Here is a 24360-nt window from a genome sequence, read left to right on the forward strand (position 1 = left end):
TAATATGTGGAAATTCCCAAAATACCCCTCCAATTTAAAAAATTCCCAAAATAACCCAGGTGTGAGATTAAATTTCTCCAAAGATTAAAAAATTTGTAGCTTTTCATAGAATACTGATTTCTATCAATCCAAGATGCTGAAACTAGATTTGTCTTGGCTATGCATGCTTTGGAGATGAAGTGCTTCATTATTTATAGACATAATTGTCTATTTTGCGTGGTAATTTGAGACAAATTACATGCTAAGCACTCAAAAATTTTCCCAAAAAAAGAAGGAGGCCCTTTGGGCAGGCAGCGAAGTCTGAACTGAATTTGAAAGGCTTCTGGAGTGCGACCTTTCACGATCGCAGGGCAGTTGTCGCTTCGAGCAACAGACTTGTGCGGTGTCATGCAGTCTACTTCCTCTGCAGCTCCTGCATTTCCTACACTGCAGTCATACTTCACAGGATTTCGATAAGGAGCTACCCAGCGTCAGGTTCAGGATGAGGGTTTACTGGCGATCTCTCAAACTGGACTACTGGGGTGACGGTTAACTCATCTCCCAAGCGGGTTCTGGCCTGGCCGCGATTTCTGTGTCTTCCTGAGTACTAGCTTCTTGGGTTTTGCTGGGCGATCTCGCTACTCACCTGTTCATATTGAGGGTGTTTGAAAGATCAAGAAAGTATAATGGGTCGTCCGCTGCCATCCAATCTAGCAGCTTCTCAATCGGTCTGCCAAAAAAATAATTTCTGCATCTCTTAATTTGTGCTGTAATTTTTCTGCAGCCATTAGAAGTTTGGGCTCTCAAGTTCTTTCATGTCACAGGAGGCAAAGGAGGTAATTCTTGGCATGCCTGGTCCCTGGGCAGAGGACAACATTGAACCTAGTGATCATTACACGACAAAAGTAGGAGGTGTTCCGGTGAGTTATGCTGGGATCATTCCTTGGGTTTAAGCAAGATATTCAAGGAGGTGTAGTTGTGTGTATTGCTGGTCTTAAAGACTGTTTAAAGAGAATGCAAAAAACCGTGCAAGTTTATTTTCTTAAGTTTTAGCATTTGTTTGCAATGCAAAAGTTTAAATGAAGCTATTTCAGGATTGGCCAATGCATACAGAGGAGATTGATTCTGAATTCTTGAGGTGTGGCGTGTGTGGCGGTGACCTTGGACTTGTTGCACAGGTTCAAAACTCATACATGTTTATGGGTATTTTTCTCTTTAGGGTTTCTAATCGCTAAGATTTCTTTTTCCCACAGGTTTATGCTCCATTGAAGATAAGGGATGTGGAGATCGATGAGCGGACTTTGTACATTTTTGGCTGCCCTTCTTCGAGCTGTGGTATAGGCCCCCTCAGGTTGTGCTTAAGCCAACTTTCGAACATTGCCTTCTTTGACTCTATATCACGTGTCTACAGAAATGGGTTTGAAGCGGCTCAGTTTAATTTTGGATATCATGCAGCTGGCGAACACTTCGAGTCCAAGGCAGCCCGTCGTCTGAACACGGTAGAAGAAACATGAGTTCAAGCGCAGAAGCATCAACTTCATCTGCACAAGAGGTTTTAAGAGAGGACATGAGTGAACAGGGAAGGGAGAGTAGCTCAGACCATCAACATCATGGTGATGAGTGGTGGGAAGATGACACATGGGGACCTGGGGTTGTGGGAAGGATAGATGCGGAACAAGAGGCATTTTTGGCAATGGAAGAGCTGGAAACAGCTCTTTTGGAGGCAGGGTATGCAGCAGCAGTTCCTTTGACTTCCACTCTTGATTCTGGAGAGGAGTTTACAGCCGTAAATGAGGATCTTGCAAATGAATCAGATGGTCCTGATTTACCTGGTAAGGTTGTGAAATGAAAATGAAATGAAATGAAATGTTCTATTAAACGTCTTCAAAAGGCCAAAATGACCTATGAGACCAAACTGATACAATCTTGGTGGATCTAATACAATGTCTGAGTACAAAAATAAAAAGAAGTAAAGTGAAAAACTAAAATCTTAACTGCCAGATGTGAACTAAGCAGCTAGCTGGAATTGTGTAGGAATTGATAGGGGGGGTGAAAGTAGTGACTGGGGGCTAATACCACACAATGGGGGTGTGCGTGTGTGAATATAATGGGTGAGAGCTGATACAAAGGCTGATACAAGATGAGCAGGATGTACAATCCTATAGAGCTAAATCTTAGGAGATCCATCATTTGTCGTTGGCGGATCTCATCAATCTCCTTCATGGTCAATAGTCGTGCATGTCCTAGATCTCCCTAGCTCTGTCACTTGATCGATCAACGTGCCTCTGGTGTGAGGAGAATGTGAGCTTTGCTGTGGTAGCTGCACCTCTGGCTGCCCAGTGTCCACTCTAAAGAAGTCTGTGATTCGTCTTTGAGATTGGCTAGCCTCTCCTCTCATTAGGCTCTCTGTGTGTTTGTGTAGCTTGAGCAAAAACAGAACCAGACATCTCTGGTCCCCATACCCCGTGACTCTAAAGAGTGGTCCAAAGCCCTCTCTGAACAGGCAGTGAAAGCGGTCTCATATCTCATAGTAAACTTGGCAGTGGCATGTGTAGTGCAACTCTGTCTTAGGCTCCTTGTGACATAGGGGACATGTCCTGGCCTTTGTTGGTACTCCGCTGTATCTACCAGTCTCGATCCGAAGTTGGTGTGAAGGTGTGCGTATCTGGCCAATAGCACATCGTATCCCATAAGATAAGTTGGTGTCCATGTATCTGGGCCTTGTCACAAAACCATACTGGAAGGAGGGCAATCTGTCCATGCTGAACCCATGTACCTGAGACCATGATGTCATCTCCCCAAACCAGCATGCTTTGTTTCCTTGCAAAGCTAAATGTTAGAGAGGACTCAAGTGCTGGTGGACATATCTGTCTCTGGGGAGGTCCCACAAGCGGTGTAGCTAGCTCTGCTCGAATAATGTCATGCGGTACTGAAGCCTTGGCTCTAATAAGCCGCGAGATCATTGAGACTAGGGGCTTCTCTCCATGTCTTTCCATCCATCAATGCGACCCGACCTCCCGTGATGGTCCAATGAAGGCCCCCATATCTGAACTCCATAGAGCAATGCGAAAACCACCAAAGTGTCAAAAAGCCAGAGCTTTGTCCGAGGCTCCTGAAACTGAATCTGTGAACACATCCTCTCCAATCGGCTGCATGTGCTCTAGTCAGTCTAGTGTCTGCTGCTCTCCTCAATGAAAATGCTGGTCCACTAAAGACCACCCCAAGGTAGGTGTAAGCATCTGTATACTCCACTGTCTCATGGCCGTATGTGAATGTGCATGCTGATCTCTTGGTCCATTGTGGGGTGGTGTCAAACACCATAACCTTGGTTTTACCAAGGTTGACAGACAGACCATTGTCGCGAGCAAACCTATGCAAATCATCCAAGTGATGTTACATCCCCTTCGGAGAGTTGGAGATCAACACAATATCATCGGCATATAACAATAGTGGAATCCATGTCCCTTCCAACTGTGCACCTCTCACCCTCTCTCTCAATATAGTCAAAAACCACATACCAAATAGAGTAGGAGCGAGCGGGCAACCTTGCTTCACCCCGATAGTGGAGTGAACTAATGTAGATAACCCCTCTAGAGTGCGTACATGCCCCACTACTGACATGTATAATGCCATAATCCCCCAAATCAGCTCCGTGAGTACTCCCATCTCGGATCTAGCTCTGTGTACTGTGTCAAATGTTTTGCGAAAGTCCACAAAGTAACAAAAGATCCGTCTCCCATGTGATCTGCCCTCCTCAATAATGGCTCTGAGTGTCAGAATGTGGTCAAGAGTAGAAAAACCCGCCTGAACCCTACCTGCCCGGCTGCGCATATACCCTCCCTCTCTGCCCATCTACTCAGCTACTCAGCTAAGAGAGAGAGAGAGAGAGAGAGAGAGAGAGAGAGAGAGAGAGAGAGAGAGAGAGAGAGAGAGTCAATCACAAATGCCGACGTGTCAAGCCACTTAAGAGCAGAGCCAACCTTCAGATCGCGGCCAAGGGGCCAAAACCCTAAGAAGAAGCAACAAAAGAAGAAGAAGAAGTTTTAATGACTTACAAAGTCTTGACGAGTGGCCTATTTTTAAAGAAGAGTTCCCACCAACTTACGGGACCCTGTCCGATGGGGCCCAAGTGACATAAAGGCATTAAAAATAAATCAGAACACGCTCAGAAGACTTTGCACAACAAAATATGATGACGTGGCACTTGTACGGACGTTTTTGATGGTTTTAGGCTTTGGGCCTTTAAATATGAGCCTTTGAGGTCTCTATGGCACTCTTTAGTGCGCAGATTGCAGAGGAGATACTCCCTGGTTGTTGTACTTTGCGAATCAGCAATAATAAAGAAATACCGAAAGGGGCACCAGCATTTGGGGCCAGTGCTCTCTTTGGGTGGAACTTCGCCACTCCCCGTCTTGTGTCGTGTATCTTTTTAAGTTTAGTTGTTATTTGAAGTGCTTAAAGTTGTGCAGTCTATTCTTTTCTATTGCACGTGGTGCCCGTCTTATGACAGTGGTATCAAAGCATCAGGCGCGTGCTTTTCTGAAAGCATACCGGTCCTACAAAAGAGCAGATAGAGCAAATCGGCGCTTCCAAAGTCTATTGGAATCTTATTAGAAGTATCCGTGTATCCCGATCCAGGACTTATTAGCCACTCGCACCCTTATTTCATCGCGCATCGGGTGCGCTCCCGTCTTCATCGCACTGTCTTGCAGGGCATGAGTCAAAAAGATCACTTGCAAGAGAAGGATCCAAGTTTTGTTTCAAGCTGCGTTTTTTCTCAAAGGTAGTGCCATGCAGTGGTTAAAGTTTTTAGCTACCAAGTTGTACACTCCCAAGGACTTGGCAAGCTTTCAAGAATTTTTTTGCCCGAAGTTACATGCCTTCAAACATCTTCCTTCGGATTGCAGCTTTTGGCAGAGTGGGGTATCCTGAAAAGCTTGCCATGGAAACCCTAGCAGATTATATCTTGAAATTTTCCGACATCTCTCAGTAGATGTCTCTTCTCGAGCTGAGAACCTTGGAGGTCCGGTGTGATTCCTATGTCTTGGGACTACCATCGCCTCCGGAGGAAGACTGTCTGACCAAGAGCTAATGGACCATGCTGTGGTCGGCTACAACCTTATGGAAGGAACCTAACCCTAATTTTTGGTGCAGGTTTGATGATGGAAAGTTAGTCGACTTTTCGAGCTCGACTGATGTCAAGATTGCTTTACAAAGTTTGAGTTTTATTTGAGAATTTGTTTGGTGATCCTGTTTGAAGTTTGTTTGAAATGGATGGTATCTGTTTTGAACCTGTCTTGGACCACCCCCACCCACGGCATTCCATCCTCCCTATCTCTAACGTGTGCCCCTGTAACAAACTGCTCACGTGTCGACCTGCTGAAGAACGGAGCTACCGGCCGAGGGGCCTAAACCCTAAGAAGAACAAGTAACAGAAGAAGTGTCACAAAGTGATGACGTGGTTGCCCAAGAGCAAAAACCCTAATTGTTGAAACCCTAATTTTGGAAACCCTAATTGTTGAAACCCTAACCCTAAAACCTGCAAACCCTAATTCTGAAAATCCTAACCCTAAAACTGCAAAAACCCCAACCCTAACCCTAAGGGCAGCAGGGAGATTTCTGAAAATTGCGTTGGCTGATGACGTGGCAGGCTGTATGGATTTCCGTGATTTACGTTGGTAGCTTTTTGGCTTTGCTTTTGGACCAGATGCTTTTAAGTTTGAAGGCTTTTCATTGTAACTGCTTTTCAAGCCAAGGGCCTTTAAATATGAGGCTAGGGCTCATTCTCTGGCATGCTTCTTGGAGAAGGTGCAGTCTCTCGAGTACTGGCTTGTACTTTGATGATGCAATATAAAGAAATACCGAAAGGGGCGCCAAGGTTTGGGGCCAATACTATCTGGGGTGGAATTTCGCCACTGTGTCGCGTGTCGTTTCTCTCTCTCTCTCTCTCTCTCTCTCTCTCTCAATTCAGTTGTTATTGAAGCTAAATGGTTGTTTCAGTTTGTTCTTTTCTATTGGCACGTGGTGCCCGCCTTGTGACAGTGGTATCAGAGCATCAGGCGTGTGCTTTTCTGAAAGCATACCGGTCCTACAAAAGAGCAGATAGAGCTATTGGAATTTTATTTGAGGTATCTTCGCGCTCCAACCTGGACTTAATAGCCACTCCCACCCTTCATCGCGCATTGGGCGCGTTGCCGTCTTCACCGCTCATGTCTTACAGGGCATAAGCCAATTAAGATCACTTGCAAGAGAAGGATCCAGATTTGTTTCAAGTCACTGTTTTCTCAGAAGCAGTGCCATGCAGATGTTGATGTCTACAGCTACTAAGCAGCATACTCCAAGTACTTGGCAAGCTTTCAAGAAAAAAAAAAAATTGCCCGAAGTTATATGGTTTCTGACATCTTCCTTCGGAGTGCAACTTCTGGCAGAGTGGGGTATCCTGAAATGCTTGCCATGGAAACCCTAGCAGATTATAACTTGAAATTTCTCGACATCTCTTAGTAGATGTCTCTTCACGAGCAGATGACTTGGAGGTCCAGTGCGATTGCTATCTCTTGGGACTGCCATCGCCGCCAAAGAAACACTGTCTGTCCAAGAGCTGATGGACCATGCTGTGCTCGGCTACGACCTCATGGAAGGAACCTAACCCTAATTTTTGGTGCAGGTTTCAAGATGAAAAGTCAGTCGACTTTTCGAGCTCGATTGATGTCGATATTGCTTTTTAAGTTTTGAGTTCTGTTTGATCTTGTTTGGTAATCCTGCTTGGAATTTGTTTGAAATGGATGGTATCTGTTTTGAACCTGTTTTGGTGCCGATTTGAATTGTTTGACTCTGGTTTGATACTGGTTTCAATGATTGGTGATTTTACTCCCAGGTGGAAAAGTGAGAAATACTGTTTTGGTATTGTTTGAACCTTGGAACGACGCAGGCCAATGCCTGGGGAGCGTTTTGTTGTATGTTTGAAAATCTCGGAACGACGTAAGCCGATGCTTGGGGAGCGTTCCGTTTTTATGCTAGAAAACCTCCGAACGATGCAGGCCGATGCCTGGGGAGCGTTTGGTTGTATGCTTGAACCTCCAAGCGACGTAGACTGCGGTCTGGAGAGCGTTTGGTTGTACAGTCCTCTGAGCTCATGGTCCGGACCTTTTTAGGTTATTTGCGGGGGGAGTGACGAGGTAGTCGTTGAGTAGCTTCATCCCGCAGACCGTTTGTCTCGAGGGAGTGCTCAGCGGCGCTGTTTGTTGTGTCTTGTAACATGCATATGCAAGCATTTGTGCTGCATTGTGATGTGCCAATTACTGAATATTCCTAATTGGATGAGATTGCCTGGGTATACAGTTTTAGTGCATCAAGACACTCGTGGTAGATCAGTACGGTTTGGGTGTGATGGCTAATTTTAGTACGTTGGAATATCAAGAGTTCCGATCTGGACGAAAGGAGAAGCTAACTCCTTGATCAAAACAGCGGAAAGGAGAAGCTAACTCCTTGATCAAAAGAGCAGAAAAAAGAAGCTAACTCCTTAATAAAAAGAGCAAATTGATTGTCCCTTGGAAATTTTTGAGCTAACTTGAGTTGTTTTGCAGTTATGCTGTAATCGAGGACGATTAATCTCTTTCAAGAAGGGGAGATGTAACAAACTGTTGACGTGTCGACCTACTGAATAACGGAGCTACCGGCCGAGGGGCCTAAACCCTAAGAAGAACAAGTAACAGAAGAAGTGTCACAAAGTGATGACGTGGTTGCTCAACTGGATGCTTCCTGGAGAAGGTGCAGTCTCTTTGAGTACCGGCTTGTACTTTGATGATGCAATATAAAGAAATATTGAAAGGGGCGCCAAGGTTTGGGGCCAATACTCTTTAGGGTGGAATTCCGCCACTCTGTGTCGCGTATCGTCTCTCTCTCTCTCAATTCAGTTGTTATTGAAGCTAAATGTCTGTTTCAGTCTGTTCTTTTCTATTGGCATGTGGTGCCCGCCTTGTGACAGCCCCACCACCTCCTCAACCTCCACTCGGCAGTTTTCTAGAGCTGAGTACAACGGTGAAAACACTGGTCCCTTATTAGTTCGGCTGTACATTCTACGACGTGTGCAGAAGGCACGCTCTCTTCTGGGTAGTAGGCAAAGTCCCATGCTCTCCTTCTCTCTACCCTTTATTGACACAGATATATGGACAAAGGTTTCAGTTATGGACTTTGTTCTTGGCCACACTATGCCGGCTATCCAAACTTGGACAGGTTGTAGACCATCATGCATTGCTACTAACACACTTCACAAAGCATATGAGCGATACTGTGGCTCCATACAAAGGATTGCTATTGTTTACGCTGGTTCTGTCGGTGGATCATGCTGCATCGATTCCTCCCACCATGAGAGTATGGTTAGAGTTTGTAGTACTCTCCACTATGGGATGCTCTTTTAGCTACTTTGGTTCCTGGTTTATAGCTGCTCGCTCCTTTGCTCTAGGACAGCTCCTTTGATCGCTGCCACATGATGGGTGTCACCAGGAGGTGTATTTTTCCTGTTGCCTTTCATAAATAAGTACTAGATATTTTTATTTATTTATATTATAAAACTTGTTTTGCCCGGAACCCTTGAAAAGGTGCAAGTGGACATTGCACGGCCAATGTGAAACGGTTGTGGCCGAATAGGTTTCTCGCATTGGGAATCTAGGTCGGTTAGTCTGGGACTGGTTGGGCCAGTTAGCATTGAATTCTGATGAGTATGGAAGCCTGTGCGCGCCAAATGAAGTCTGGGCCACTCGGAAAGTCACTTATAACTTTATAAGTCAGCGGGAACTAGAGAATTAACTCAAAGGGGCAAACTGGACACTTGGCAGGAGGAGAGCTGCTTGCAGGACACCTCAGCAAGAGGAGGTGCCCAAGAGAGAGAGAGGGGGCTGATTTTTTACTCATAAGTGACCTACAATGTGTGTGTGAGTAGTGGGTGTAGGTCTACAACTCTAATGAAAGCTTGCCTTCTCCTCTGTCTCATGTAGCGTGATGACTTGCTCTCGTGCATCTCTCTCCCCCCTTTGGCACATATGGTAATGCCCCACTAGTTGGGCTACTCATATGAACATGTGCAGTTCTGGGGGTTTATGTGCGTTTGCCAAGGCAAGAGCTTTCTGAACAGGAACCGGATTAGCTAATTGCTAATCCCCCACAAGTACGCACAGTTCCGTCGCGAAAGATTGTGAGTTTGGAGAGTTTTCTTGCGTGAAAACTCGTCCAATTCATAGGAAAACTGTCCCATTGTGTGCGGGAGCCCTTGGGACAAGCGTAGGCGTGTTCGCTCCGCTAAAAACGATCCGAAACAGGGAATTACAGCCTGCTGTGTTTTTCTGCAGGTTTAGGGTTTCGCACCTAAATTGCAAGGGAACACCAGGGGAGCCTCGTGAGAGCCTTGGGATGCGTGTACATGCTTTTGGGCACCCGGCAGTGAAAAACAGAGAATTATAGGCCGCTGAATTTCTGTGACAGCTCACCAGAAAGCTTCCAGATAGCGAGGGAATCCGCCCTAGACAGGTACTTTTGACCTATAGGGGTTTTGTGTCGTTATGTTGCCGAAATCAGGTTGGAAACTTGCTCGCTCTTAAGTTTTACATGAAATACAATGGTTCTGCCCTTCTCTGTAGTCAAAGTCGTTTTTCTCGCCGGATAGTCGACCACGGCGTTGTTCTTATGGTACCAGGGATTTCCCAGGAGGACATCATAACCTTCCAAGGGCATTATGTAGAAGTCCTCATGCCCCAAACACCCCTGACAATGCAACCAAAGTTTGCCAATGACAACTGTAATGGCTACGTCCCCGTCGGGTGCCGCTAGAACTGCCTCTGCTAGTGGTTCCATTCGATTGGGTGTGATCTTGAGCCGTGCTGCCAATTCAGGTGAAATGAAGTTTGCCTTGTCTTCTCCATCAAAGAAAATCAGGGCTTCTTGGTCTTTCACTTTGCCCCATGCTCGGCAAAGTTCTGTACTCTCATCCATCGTGCTTGGGTCAGTACCCATGCAATCTGGAACTAGTCCTGCTTTCATCTTGCCTTTTCGTCCACGTTCCTCAACGTCTTTTGAACCCTCAGGCTGTCTTCATCTTTCTCGTTCTGTCTTTCGGTGCCTTTTTACGGCACTTCGCGGAGATATGCCCAGGTTCCCCGCATCCAAAGCACTTCCCCTCTCTGATGTAGTTAGCTCTCTCTCGAAGAGTGAGCTTGGGTCGTGCATCCTTTTCTTTCTTGTCTGGGTTGCTCTTCTTCTTTCTATTTTTATTGTTCGAAGTCTGTTTGGTCCTTTGCGTCATGATTTCATCTGTGGGGTAGGTCAAATTGTCACGTGACACATCCCAACCCTATGTGTCCGTGGACAAGCTACACCATAGCAGGGTTTCCGTCAAGTCGAGTCAAGTTAGATTAGAAGTGATCTAGATTAGAAGTGATCTGGCACTTTTGTGAGTCTATTCGTAGACCGTGCATGCCCAGTCACTCAGTGTAGATGCATATCCTCTGGTTGCACCTTGCATAAGCATAAGCATTTCCAGCAGATTCCATCAGAGTCAGTTTGGGGATTTTTCAGATGACTTTATCCCATTTTTCCCTATTTTTGACATTTTTCACTTATTTATTAAGTGACTTTTGTTGGGTACTCAGTAGGGCAAATTGGGTAAGTTAATTTATAAGCAAACCCAAGTTAGCACAAATTGGCAGATGAGCCAAGGAGCACATCAGGCTACCAAGCGACAGGTGTTCCCTCCCTCTCTCAGCAAGACCCTCTCCAAGCATCTTGGTGAGGCCCATTCCCCCCTGGAAGCTATTGCCAAGCAACTTGAAGATTCAGCGTTTTTTTCATCAAGTTAATAACGCCAGATCTGCAGCAAATCAGCCTTTACAAACGCAAGGAAAAAGCTCAGCAGGTTCAGCGTTTTCTCTACCCATTGGCAGTAGTACCAAGCCACCACTAACGCTAGCATGCAGTGCAAGTCCTTGGTGGATTCAGCTCCAAAAACGCTGCCAGAATTTAGCCCTTAAACCTGCAAGTAGATCAGCGTTTTAACCTCTGTTCAGCCCCTTCAAAACGCTGTAGAACATCAGCGTTTTCAGCCGGCAGCAGCCTATTCAAAAACGCAGCAGAAACCCTAAGAACCAGCTTTTTCTTTCAACCTTAAAGCATCAGCAAAAACCAGGAAATTCCAGCCACAACATCAGCCCGAATAGTCACAGTTTCGGCCACGAAGCCGCCGTCGTCATCACCGTCGTCATCATCGGCATAGTCCAATAGCATCAGTCCATTGCATTCGCGTATTGTACACTTTCGTGCCATCAAGTAGACCACTCTTGCCGACGAGAGTGGGGCCTTCGGAGGAGGGTTTTACAACCTCTCGGTGTCGTAACTTTTCTCTCTCCTTCTCTTAGTCTCATTCACTTGCACGCACAATCCACTCACTTTGTTCGTGATCACAACACTCTCCATAAGACGGAAAGCTCTCTCTTTCCCTAAGAACTAAAAGGAACCTTGAGCAGTAAAGATCACTAATCTTGAGAAAATACAACATTCATTCCGCTACACCTTACATTGGTATCAGAGCTTTGGAAGTGTTTTGCATTACTCAAGGGAAGAACCACAAGAATTTCAAGAATGTTTTTTGCTTGTTGTGATCGCATAAACCAAAGTTTACTTGGGCGTGGTGATTCCTAATCGTGTTTTGTTGAAGAGTGACAGGAATGCCAAGAAAGAAGGGCTTGTCCAGCCTCCCCTTGTGTCTCTTTTCACTCATTGAGAGCGGACCGTGCACTTAGCGGCCGGCCAATCGACGTGAGGTGGGCAAAAGCAACCTTGGTATGAGCGTAAGGCCGCCAAGGGGTGCGCCCGCAGAAAGGAGTAGAACTCGGGTGAAGAGAAGATCCTTCTCCAACGTGATTTGCAAGCTCAAGAACCCCTCAAGAACCTCAAGAACCCAAGATTCTCACGAATCAAGGACCTCAAGAACCTCAAGACCCTCAAGAACCAAGTTCCTCGCGAGCTTAAGACCCCAAGATCATAGTGCATGGTCGTCACCCGAAGCGGCATGGATACTTTGCATTCAGGTGATGAGCATGAGAGAGGCGATGAAGGATTCTCCCCACCAGGAGGTTTTTCCAACCCTCCCCCTTCGCCATCTACGCCAGACCCTATGGAGGCAATGATGAAGCAAATGATGGCCATGATGGATAGACAGGAAGACAAGCGCCTTGCTTTAGAACGTGAGCGCGACGCAAGAAAAGAAAGAAAAGAACTAAGGAAGGAAGAAGCGGCAGCAAGAAACGTAGCATTGGAGGCCGAGCGTGAAGCTCGACGAGAGCTACGCACTCAAGAATTGCTTGCCCAAGTTCTCGCCTCGAAGACCGAACCACCCAAAGATCATGGGAGTTCCTCTCGTGGTGCAAGCCACAATGCGGATTCCAACAATCCAGTCACCGAAAAAGTGACTTTCAGTAAGTATGATGGTAAGATGGATGCTACGGTGATTCATTCTTGGTTGCATCAATTTAATGCTTATTTTGCGACAACTAAGAAAACAGGAAATAGCAAAGTTTTGACGGCAGCTATGTACCTTGCCGGTGATGCCATAAATTGGTACCATGCATGGCAAGAGGCACAGCTAGCCGCACACCTACAGGCAGCCGACGATTTTACGTCATAGTTACCCGGAACGCGGAACGGGAACGGCGACGAGATCCCCGCGGAACGGGGGAACGGCTAGGGGTCCGGAACGGGAACGGCGCGGAACGGGAGGTTAAAAAACACCCAAATAGTACATTTTTTAGCTCCTTGTGTTTAAATACAAGGAGACTTAGAGTGCTTTGACTCTATACTCACAAAAAACTCGTTTTGAAGACCATTCAACCTTGCTATGACTAGATGAAGATGAGAGAGAGAGAGAGCTTGAGAGAGTGAGAGGGAGAGACTCGAGAGAGTGAGAGGGAGAGACTCGAGAGAGTGAGAGGGAGAGGAAGAGGGAGAGATTTGAGAGAGTGGGAAGGAGAGGAAGAGAGCTTGAAGGCTTGAAGCCTTGAGCCTTGAGAGAGTGAGTCTTGAGAGGGAGAGATCTTGAGAGTGTGAGAGGGAGAGAGCTTGACCCTTGAGGATTAGCTTGTGGAGAGAAAGGGGGAGGGGGGTGCATTTTATGAGTCCTTGAGGCCTTGCACACTTCAAAAAGAAGCCCAAACATTACTTCAATTTTTCCAATTTTTGCCAAATTTGTTTGTAGCCGTTGGCTGTTCCAGGGGCATTCCGGAACATTCCGGGGGCGTTCCGGAACGTTCCGGAACGGCCATTCCGGTTTGCACTGGCCACCTGGAACGTCAGATGTTCTGGGACGTTTCGGAACGTTCGGGAAGGGAACTGCCCCCCGGAACGCCGGAACGGGGGCTAGGGGGCGTTCCCCGGTAACTCTGTTTTACGTCCCTCTCTTTTAGTTGGGCTGATTTCCAAGACAAGCTCAAGGCGCGGTTTATGCCACCTCAGTATCTTGCACGCTTGAAAGAGGATTGGCGTAATCTCAAGCAACATGGTATGCCAGTCATGTCTTTTTCTAACCGTGTTTTGCAGCTAGGCACTCAACTACGCAAGTCGGATGATGAGCGCAAAGAGGCTTTTCTCTTTGGGTTAGACGAATACATCAAGTTTGATGTTGAAGTCTTTGACCCGGCGGATCTCAACAAGGCGGTAGCAATCGCTCTCGCCCAAGAGATGAAGCACAACAAGGGAAAGCCTAAGGAGAACAAGTCTTCTCAAGGGATATCTCAGAATTCTCAGAATACACGTAATTCTTCTAGCCCTTCTTCCTCTACTTCCTCGGAAAAGAACTCTAACAATGAATCTAAGGGTAAAGCTAAAGCACCTGCAAAACCTAAGCTAACCCCTGATGAAAAAGCCTCTCAAGGAATTATAGGAGGATATATCACGGCGGAAGAACAAGTGATTTATGCTAAAGAAGGTAGATGTTTTCAATGTCACATTAAGGGTCACATTAAGAAAAACTGTCCTAAGACAGTCCCACCTAAAGAACCAAAGGCACCCGCAACTACCACAAACTCTGTCACAACACAACCTGCATCTTCTCATGACTCTGACACACACATTGATGAATCTCTCATGAAGTGTTATAGTCATGTAAAAGGACAACGTTTTGTTGTATTGTTTGATCCAGGCAGTATGCATGATGTGATTAGTCCCCCTCTTGTTGAGAGAGCCCGCCTAGAGGTTAGTCAGAAATCTCCTCTCGAGGTTTCTGGCTTCGCTCATGGTATGGACTCTCTTATCACGAAGGAGTACCTTGATGTGATGTTTACCGTTCAACAAGCTTCATGTCGTCGGAAATTTCTTGTGTCTCCTCTCTCAGGATGTGATATGATTTTATGCAAAATGGTTTCGTGAACTTGATCTTGACATTAAATTTAGTGCTAACACGATCACTTTACATTCCGATACTGATTCCCCCCTCATTATTCCTGCTGAGGAGGGCTTGCATTCTTTGCCTCTCATCTCGCATGTACAGGTAAAGCGTGAATTACGACGAGGAGCACAAGCGGCATTCATTTATGCTGTTCCAGTTTCCCAGAGCATTCAAGCTCCAAGTAAGTATTCGGAGTTGTTTACGAAATTTAAACATCTCTTTTTGCAGGATGATCTTCCCTCGTCTCCCACCCGAGCAGCCGGAGGACCACCGCATCGAGCTTATGGAGGGAGCGCAGCCGGTCAGTAAGGCTCCCTACCGTTTGAACAAGTCACAGGAGGAAGAATTAGAGCGACAACTCTCGGAGTTGGTGGCTAGAGGATTCATACGTTCTAGTGTAAGTCCTTTTGCTGCCCCTATTTTGTTCGTTCGTAAGAAAGATGGTTCGTCTCGTTTGTGTGTTGATTACAGGGCATTAAACAAGATGACCGTCAAGAACAAGTTTCCGATGCCTCGCATTGAGTATATCTTGGATAGGCTCAATGGGGCAAAGGTTTTCAGCAAGGTCGATCTCAAAAGTGGATACCATCAGGTACAGGTATTCAAAGGCGACATTTTCAAGACTGCCTTTCGCATCGAGCGAGGGCAATTGGAGTATATTGTTATGCCTTTTGGATTGACAGGAGCCGTGGGTACATTCAACCGTCTCATGGTAGGTCGTTTTGGCGACATGGTAGGTGTATGTGTGTTCATCTTTTTAGATGATATTCTCATTTTTTCTGCATCGTGGGAACAACATGAAAGAGATGTTGAAAGGGTACTAACTCGTTTGGATGAGTGTCAGTTGTACATTATAGCTAAGAAGTCTGAATTTTTTCTTACTGAAGTCACTTATTTGGGTTATATCATTTCTGCAGAAGGCGTCAAGCTAGACCCCGCGAAGGTGGAACAGGTTCGTAATTGGGATTTGCCCAAAACTGCATATGATGTGCGTTCTTTTCTTGGGTCTTGTCAAGCATATAGTTCGCACATAGAGAATTTTGCACGCATTGCTCCATTGAGGCTTTCGCAGCTCTCAAGGTGGCGGTGACAGAAGCACCGTGTCTTATCCTTGCCTCTTGGGATGATCCTTTTGAGGTATGGACGGATGCGAGCAATGTCGCCATAGGCGCTGTGCTTCAGCAGCATGGTCGCCCAATAGCTTTCCTTAGCCGGAAGCTCAATAGTGCGGAAAAGAATTATTCAGTTTATGATAAAGAACTTTTGTCTGTCATTCACTCTCTTAAGCATTGGAAGCATTTCTTGTATGGTAAGGAGTTTACAGTACGCACGGATCATCAAGCCCTCAAGTGGCTCCAGTCTATGTCTAGTGCACATTGGAGTGATCGCCAAGCGTGGTGGTCATAATTTTTGAGCAATTTGGAGGTTTGATTGAGTATGTGCTTGGAAAAGCTAACCCTGTTGCAGATGCGTTGAGTCGCAAAGGACAAATTTTGACTCTTGAGTCAAGAACCACATTTTCTATACAGGGTGAGTCTTGACAGCATGAAGAATCAGTATGCAGATTCGGAGTTTGGTAAGTATTGGTTGCAGGCTCTTGCTTCCCAAGGGCCCAGCAACTATCTCATTCGTGATGGATTGTTATTTTTTCGTCAGCGTCTATGTGTGTTGCCCTCTCTCAGGCCAACCATATTGCATGATGCATATGACTCTCTCACGGGTGGGCACAGGGGTATGAACACCACATTGGAAAAGATCGAACGATTTTTCTATTGGCCTAAAATGCGAAAAGATGTGTTTAGTTATGTCACACATTGCACTATATGTCAAAAAGTAAAAGCTCCTCGGGGTAAGCAGCAAGGCCTTTTGCTTCCGCTGCCTATTCCCGAGGGACCTATTCAATATATCTCTATGGATTTTGTGACTAACTTACCACCAAGTCAGCATTCAAGGAACACTCAATGTTTAACTATTGTTGATCGTTTCAGCAAATTTTGCATGTTGATTCCTTGTAAGGCCACAGTTATTGCACAAGATGTTGCACGATTGTTCATAAAGCATTGGTACCCCCTCTGTGGTTTGCCAAAGTCCATTGTTTCAGATAGGGATGTTAAATTTATGTCCCAACTTTTGGCGTGCACTCTTTGAAAATTTTGGCATAAAGTTGAATTTTTCATCCGCTTTTCATCCACAGTCAGATGGTCAAACGGAAATTTATAATTAGTTGGCTTTTGATGTGTTGAAGTCTTATGTTCATGATCAGCAGTCTCAATGGGAGCTCCATCTCCCATTGGTACAGGCTATTCTCAATGATTCCTTCTCTTCTGCTTTTAGTCGAACTTCGTATGAGGCAGCTTTTGGCGGCCGATTCCAGTTATTTCTGACTCGATCGGTCAGTCAAATGCCTGATGCCAATGCTGAGAGTCGGTCATTGGATGAGATTTCTGAGAGTGTGAAGCTTCGGCTAAGCAAGGCTCAACAGGCTAACAAGCATCGTCAGGAGATCTCGATCAAGGAAGGAGATTGGGTGTATCTACGAATCATGAAACAGCGTCTTAAGCAAGTTGGAAAGAAATGTCCTAAGTTATCTTTTCGTATGTATGGTCCATTTCCAGTCATCAAAAAGATTAATGAGGTTTCAATGAAATTGAAGTTGCCTAACTCATGGTCAATGCACAACGTTTCCCATGTTTCTTGGTTGAAAGTGTTTCAGGGAACACCTCCAAAGGACGTTTCGGAAGAAGAAGAATCGGAGATCATCGATGAAGCAGAAGTCATGGAGCCGGAGCAAGTCTTGTTGCATCGGTTTCGCCATGGTTCGAAGAAACGAGTACGACAGTATTTTTTGAAGTTCAAAGATTGAGGAACCCACGAAGCGGTGTGGGTAGACGAAGAGTTCTTCAAGGATTATCCAGAGTTGTTGTCAGATTACAAGGAAGCCATGCAGCTCGGTACCAGTACCTCACTTTAAAAACGAGGGGATGTCACGTGACACATCCCAACCCTATGTGTCCGTGGACAAGCTACACCATAGCAGGGTTTCTGTCAAGTCTAGTCAAGTTAGATTAGAAGTGATCTGGCACTTTTATTCGTAGACCGTGCATGCCCAGTCACTCAGTGTAGATGCATATCCTCTGGTTGCACCTTGCATAAGCATAAGCATTTCCAGCAGATTCCATCAGAGTCAGTTTGGGGATTTTTCAGATGACTTTATCCCATTTTTCCCTATTTTTGACATTTTTCACTTATTTATTAAGTGACTTTTGTTGGGTACTCAGTAGGGCAAATTGGGTAAGTTAATTTATAAGCAAACCCAAGTTAGCACAAATTGGCAGATGAGCCAAGGAGCACAGCAGGCTACCAAGCGACAGGTGTTCCCTCCCTCTCTCAGCAAGACCCTCTCCAAGCATCTTGGTGAGGCCCATTCCCCCGCATCCTCAGCCTATTGGTATCGCCCTATCTCTTGGCATTGCCTAGCGCTTTCCCCCCTTGAAGCTATCGCCAAGCAACTTGAAGATTCAGCGTTTTTTTCATCAAGTTACTAACGCCAGATTTGCAGCAAATCAGCCTTTACAAACACAAGGAAAAAGCTCAGCAAGTTCAGCGTTTTCTCTACCCATTGGCAGCAGTACCAAGCTACCACTAACGCTAGCATGCAGTGCAAGTCCTTGGTGGATTCAGCCCCAAAAACGCTGCCAGAATTCAGCCCTTAAACCTGCAAGTAGATCAGCGTTTTAACCTCTATTCAGCCCCTTCAAAACGCTGCAGAACATCAGCGTTTTCAGCCGGCAGCAGCCTATTCAAAAACGCAGCAGAAACCCTAAGAACCAGCGTTTTCTTTCAACCTTAAAGCATCAGCAAAAACCAGGAAATTCCAGCCACGACATCAGCCCGAATAGTCACAGTTTCAGCCACGAAGCCGCCGTCGTCATCACCGTCGTCATCATCGGCATAGTCCAATAGCATCAGTCCATTGCATTCGCATTGTACACTTTCGTGCCATCAAGTAGACCACTCTTGCCGACGAGAGTGGGGCCTTCGGAGGAAGGTTTTACAACCTCTCGGTGTCGTAACTTTTCTCTCTCCTTCTCTTAGTCTCATTCACCTGCACGCAGAATCCACTCACTTTGTTCGTGATCACAGCACTCTCCATAAGACGGAAAGCTCTCTCTTTCCCTAAGAAGTAAAAGGAACCTTGAGCAGTAAAGATCACTAATCTTGAGAAAATACAACATTCATTCCGCTGCACCTTACACAAATTGCCTGAATGAATAACAAAACCCCGTTTCGCATGACTCATCAGTTCCTGAATGGAATCTGATTTTACTGTCCACCTGCTTTAAATTCTCGGATTTTCTTGCTTTTATCTTCTAGAGAGTGATATTGGTTGGCTTTATAAAAATTCTTCCTTGCATAAAATCCGTTGTCGTTGGAGTTTGAACTATCCGAAGACGAGTCCTCTGCAGAACGTGTCGACGAGATTTGGACTTCTTTGCCTTTTTCTTGCCCTTTCCGAAGCGTTGCTTTTTGCTTCGCTTTTTTCCTTTTCTATCTTCTTCGCTCAAGTCAGAAGAGCTAGAAGAACTGTCAGAAGAAGAAGAAGAAGAAGAATTGGGTACTCCTTCAAATCGCACACGCTTCATCTGCTTTCTTGCTCAGGCAAAAGTAGATTGACGACCCAAATAACCCGAGAAGTCAGTGCCTTTCTTCTGTTTTTCGTCGTGCTTTATAGCTTTGTTTTGTGCGTCAAAAAATTGGCTAATCCGTGCATCAACCACCTCTTCTAATTCTTGCTCTGTAAACATCCTTGGAGTAGGAGGTTGTTTGAGCGCCGGTTTGAGGGGTGGCTCCGTGGTTTGCCGCCACTGTGAGTGCTGGGTGAAAAATTTTGCAAGTTTAGGGTCCTTCGCAAAATTCATCATCAACTTTGTCGCATCATCGACCAATCTCCGATGTTCCATCGCTTCAAGCTCCGCCTGACTAGAGCGAGGCGGGCCGTACTCCTCGCGTGAATCTTCTTCATGATCTCTTCCTGCATATCCAGATGTAGAGGAAGTGGATTGTCCTTTGCTTGAATCCATAAGTGCGGCGTAAAAGGATTGGATTTCCTGGTAGAAGAGAAATCGGCCTCGTTCTGATACCACTGTAACAGACTTGGACACTCCAAGTCAAGAATCTACCGCGACACGATAGGAATTGACTTCAAAACAGTTCACAATTTGATTCGACACCGGCCGGGCGGAGTTCCGTGCCAAGAGGTATTGGCCCCAAAGACTGGCGCTCCTTTCGGTATTTCTTTTTGTATTAAATCTGTTGCACAAAGCACAAGGGAGTGGGAGTGTCTCACTCTCAGACTCTGCGTCCAGATGCTCTGCAGAGTGGGAGCCCTACCCACCAATTTATAAGTTTACAAGGGTTGCTAAAAAAAGCTGCCATAAAATAAAGCAAATCATCTCACAAGCCCTTTTGGTAAATAAAGCAACTTTGTGTGAGATTTTTCAGCCAGCTTTGCGTAGAGCTTTTTCAGCCAGCTGCGTAGGAAAAACAATCCGTACAGCCCAGCCACGTCAGCCTGCTTTCCGAAAAATCCACCGCAATTTCCATCGCGTTTTCTGGGGGTCCGTACATTGATGCCACGTCAGCCCTACATCGTGAAATCCGGGACTGCTTGGCTGCCAGAGAGTGTGTGTGTGTGTGTGTTTCTGTTTTCCCATTTGGCCACGCCACGTCACCTGTTTGTGACACATGGTCTCCTCCCGCCTCAGCGGATGCAGAAGAAGTCGACTGATTCTTTCTGAATTTATAAGTGTCGCGAAATAAGGGATCGGATTTCCCGGTAGAAGAGAAATCGGCCGTGCTGTGATACCACTGTAACAAACTTGGACACCCCAAGTCAAGATTCTACCGCGACACAGCAGAGATTCACTTCAAATTTATTCACTGATCACAAGAGAGTCGACATGGCCCGGCGTAGTTCCGTGCCAAGAGATATTGGCCCCAAAGACTGGTGCCCCTTTCGGAATTTATTTTTATGTTAATCTTTGAGCAAAGTACAACCAAGCCCACGGGTGCTCGCTCTCAGACTCTGCGTCCAGATGCTTTGCAGAGTGAGCCCCTAAGGCCACTTATAAAGAGTTTACAAGGGATGCCAAAAGCAGAGTCCCAAAATCTTCAAACTCAAAAGCAATAATCTCCAAAAGTCAACTGGTCTAAAAACTGCCACAAAAGCTGTCAACATAATTTGTGGAAAATCCGTACGCTCTGTCTGCGCGAAAAGAGGGAATCCGTACGCTGTTGCCATGTTAGCACAGTCAGTGTGTATCGTGAAAATCCGTACCACCACGTCAACGTGTCAGCGCATTTTCTGGACGTCCGTACTGGCTGCCACATAAGCATGTGTGTGCGTGCGTGCGTGCGCGGGTGTGCCACAAAGTGACGACGTGGCTGCCCGTGTGTACACACACACCTTGCACAAGCCAGAAGAAATGCTGACGTGACTGCCAGTCCCAGAAAGTGCGGAGCAGTTGACACATGGTAGCTGTACGGACCCCCGTGATTTGCGGAAGCAATAGGCTGCGGCAGTTTCGCTTTTTTACAGCTTTTTGGACTTGCTTTTCCTACGCAAGTTGAGAGGAAAAGCAAGTTGAGAAAGAGAGAGAAGCCTTTCGCTTTATTTTAGTCTAGGCAAGAATGAGAGAGAAAGAGTCTCTTGCTTTACTTTTCAAGGAGCTTTTAACTCGAAGCTTTTGAGGCTTTTGATTTCAGCTTTTGGGGCTCTGCTTTTAGCACACCTTGTAATCTATAAATAAGTGGGTAGGCCACTCACAACTCAGAGCATCTGGATGTAGAGTCTGAGTGTGAGCGCCTGCCCGCACTCTTGTACTTTGAACTCAGATTAATACAAAAAGAAATTCGGAAAGGGGCGCTTTGGGGCCAATAACTCTAGGCACGGATCTTCGCCGGGCCAGTGTCGAATAAGTTGTGAACTGTGAACTGTTTTGAAGTGGTTATTTAATGTTGTCGCGGTAGATTCTTGACTTGGAGTGTCCAAGTCTGTCACAGTGGTATCAGAGCACGATTGATTTCTCTTCTACGGGAAATCCGATCCTAATTTATTTTCTTCCGCGGCACCTATGGCTTCAGGCAAAGATCAGTCGACTCCCTCTGCATCCGGAGATGCGGGAAGGGGTCACAACGAAGATTCCGGCAAGGAGTATGGCCCGCCTCGGCCTACTTAGGCGGAGCGTCGAGAGATGGAGCATCAATGAGTGATCGGCGACGCAACAAAGATGATGCAAAATTTTGGTAGCGACTCGAAAATGTCAAAATATATAAGCAAGATCTCTTTGGAGGAAGTGCACGCACAGTGGTAGAAAACCACAACACCACCCCCAAAACCCGCTCTCAAGAAACCTCTTGCTCCCAAGAAGTATATAGAGAAGGAATTAGAAGAGGTGGTTGATGCACAAATTGCTCAGCTTTTTGATGCGCAAAACAAAGCTGAAAAGCACAACAAAAAGCACAAGAAAGGCACTGACTTTCCGGGTTATTTGGATCGTCAGTCTACTTTTGAAAAAGCAAGAAAGCAGAAGTGTGTTCGATTTGAAGGAGTACCCAGTTCTTCTTCTTCTTCTTCTTCTGACAGTTCTTCTAGCTTATCTGACTCGAGCGAAGAAGACCGAAAAGGCAAAAAGCGAAGCAAAACGCAACGCTTCCGAAAGGGCAAGAAAAAGACAAAGAAGTCTAAATCTCGCCTCGTGAGTGACAGTTCTACAAAGGACTCGTCTATAGACAGTTAAGACTCTGACGACAATAACTTTTATGCAAAGAAGAAGAATTTTTATAAAGCCAACCAATATGACTTTCTGGAAGACAAAAGCAAGAAAGTCCGAGAGGTTAAGGAAGGTGGACAATCAATTAAATTTGACACGTTTTCGGGATATAGAGATGCTTCGAAGGCTTTGTCTTTTGTACAGCAGTTTGACATCGCTTTCGCGGGAGAACGTTACTCAGAGCACTCTAAGATTAGAAGAGCTGCCTCTTACTTTAAGGGGAATGCTCGAACTTGGTGGTCCACGCTTCTATTAAGCAAGACTACGCCAGTTAAATGGCTGAAATTCAAGAGGCTTTTATTTCTTCTTGGCTGACTCGAGAGTATGAACGTGATATACGAATTGCTTGGAACCATCTTCGGATGACCAAGAAAGATACAGTGGACGCTTATTGCGAGAGATTCTGGAGCTCTTTTCTACCCGCCTTTTCATTTAAGATCTCGTTCAAGGAACAGATTGAGCCATTTACCTTGTGTCTTACCTACAGAGATCCGAGATCACTGCTTGGAACAGAAGTCGGCTTCTATTCAGGAGTTGATGAGTCATGCGAAACGGGGTTTTGCCATCCACTCTGGCAATCTGACCTACCCCATCGATGAGATCATGACACAAAGAGCCGAACAGACTTCGACAAATGAAAGTAGAATGAGGAAAAGCAACCCAGAAAAGAAAGATGCACGACCCAAGCTTACTCCTCAGGAGAGAGCTCGCTTCATTAGGGAAGGGAAGTGCTTTGGATGCGGGGAAACTAGACATATCTCCGCGAAGTGCCCTAAGAAGGCACAGAAAGAACAGAACGACAAGGACGACGAGAGGCCTGAGAGTTCGAGAGCAGCTGAGGAACGTGGAAGAAAAGGCAAGATGAAAACAGGATTGGTTTTCGATTGCGTGGTTACCGATCCCAGCACGGTGGACGAGAGTACAGAACTTTGTCGAGCTTGGGGCAAAGTGAAAGACCAAGAAGCCTTGATCTTCTTCGATGGAGGAGCCAAGGCCAACTTCATATCATCGGAATTGGCGGCGCGGCTCGAGATCACTGTCACAAAGTGATGACGTGGCGGACAGCAGAAACCCTAATTTCTGCCAGAAACCCTAAAATTCCTGTAAACCCTAATTTTTGCCAAAAACCCTAAATTCCGGAAATCGCGGAGGTGGATTATTAAAAAAAAAAAAGAAAAAAAAAAAGAAAAATGATGAGTGACGCGAATTTTGCTTTTGCTTTTTTTTTATAAAAAAAAGAGAAAAGACTCTAAGAGAGAGAGAGAACTGATGCTTTTGATTTTAAAAGCTTTTGGGGCTCTGCTTTTGGGCATCCCTTGTAACCTTTAAATTCGTGGTGAGGGCCTCACTTCGAAGAGCATCTGGACGCAGAGTCTGAGAGTGAAACCCTAACCGCTCTCTTGTACTTTGATGATTGATTAATATAAAAAGAAATACCGAAAGGGGCGCCAGTCTTTGGGGCCAATATCTCTAGGCACGGAACTTCGCCGGGCCAGTGCAAATCTATTGTGATCTGTGAATTGTTTTGAAGTGGTTATTTGGTGCTGTCGCAGTTGATTCTTGACTTGGAGTGTCCAAGTTTGTTACAATCACTCCCAATCGGATGGGACCACTTGTGGAGGCAGTTCTAGCGGCACCCGGCAGGGACGTAGCCGTTACACCTGTCATTGGCTAACTTCAGTTGCATTGTCAGGGGTATTTGGGGCATGAGGACTTTTACATAATGCTTTTGGAAGGTTGTGATGTTCTCTTGGGAATTCCCTGATCCCACAAGAACAACCTCGTGGTCGACTATAGGGCGAGGAAAGCGACATTGACTACAAAGAAGGGTAGAACCATTGTACTTGATATAAACTTAAGGGCGAGTCTGTCCCTATTGTCACAAACGGGAGCGCACACGAATAATCAACAAGATGAAAATAAATAATCTTTCAACTAAACAGAGTTGAGGGAGAAGTTCGACACAGTATTTGGGACCAGAAAATGGGCTGGTCCCCCCCCTTAAAGAGAATCCTTTATTAGGGAGAATCTTTTTACAAGCACAAGAACCGGAGAAAACCCCTCCGTTCTAAATCTCTGACTCGATGGTCGTTCCTTTGTGTAAGGGAAATCCGAGAGACGAGC

General features: G+C 45.8%; 1 protein-coding gene across 1 annotated transcript in view; it reads left to right on the top strand.

Moving 5' to 3' along the window:
- Positions 1-283: 283 nt before the first annotated feature.
- The window catches only part of LOC147458436 (programmed cell death 2 C-terminal domain-containing protein), a 59768-nt gene continuing 35691 nt past the window's right edge, over positions 284-24360 (top strand). The window contains exons 1-5 of the mRNA XM_086513067.1: positions 284-707; positions 804-899; positions 1074-1157; positions 1233-1330; positions 1435-1811. Of these exons, the coding sequence (XP_086369193.1) occupies positions 666-707; positions 804-899; positions 1074-1157; positions 1233-1330; positions 1435-1811 (697 nt within the window). The 5' untranslated portion in view covers positions 284-665. The remainder of the gene's footprint in view (positions 708-803; positions 900-1073; positions 1158-1232; positions 1331-1434; positions 1812-24360) is intronic.

The sequence above is a fragment of the Adiantum capillus-veneris genome, chromosome 5 (genome assembly GCF_014529385.1).
Source record: "Adiantum capillus-veneris isolate H3 chromosome 5, ASM1452938v2, whole genome shotgun sequence".
Classification (NCBI taxonomy): Eukaryota; Viridiplantae; Streptophyta; class Polypodiopsida; order Polypodiales; family Pteridaceae; genus Adiantum; species Adiantum capillus-veneris.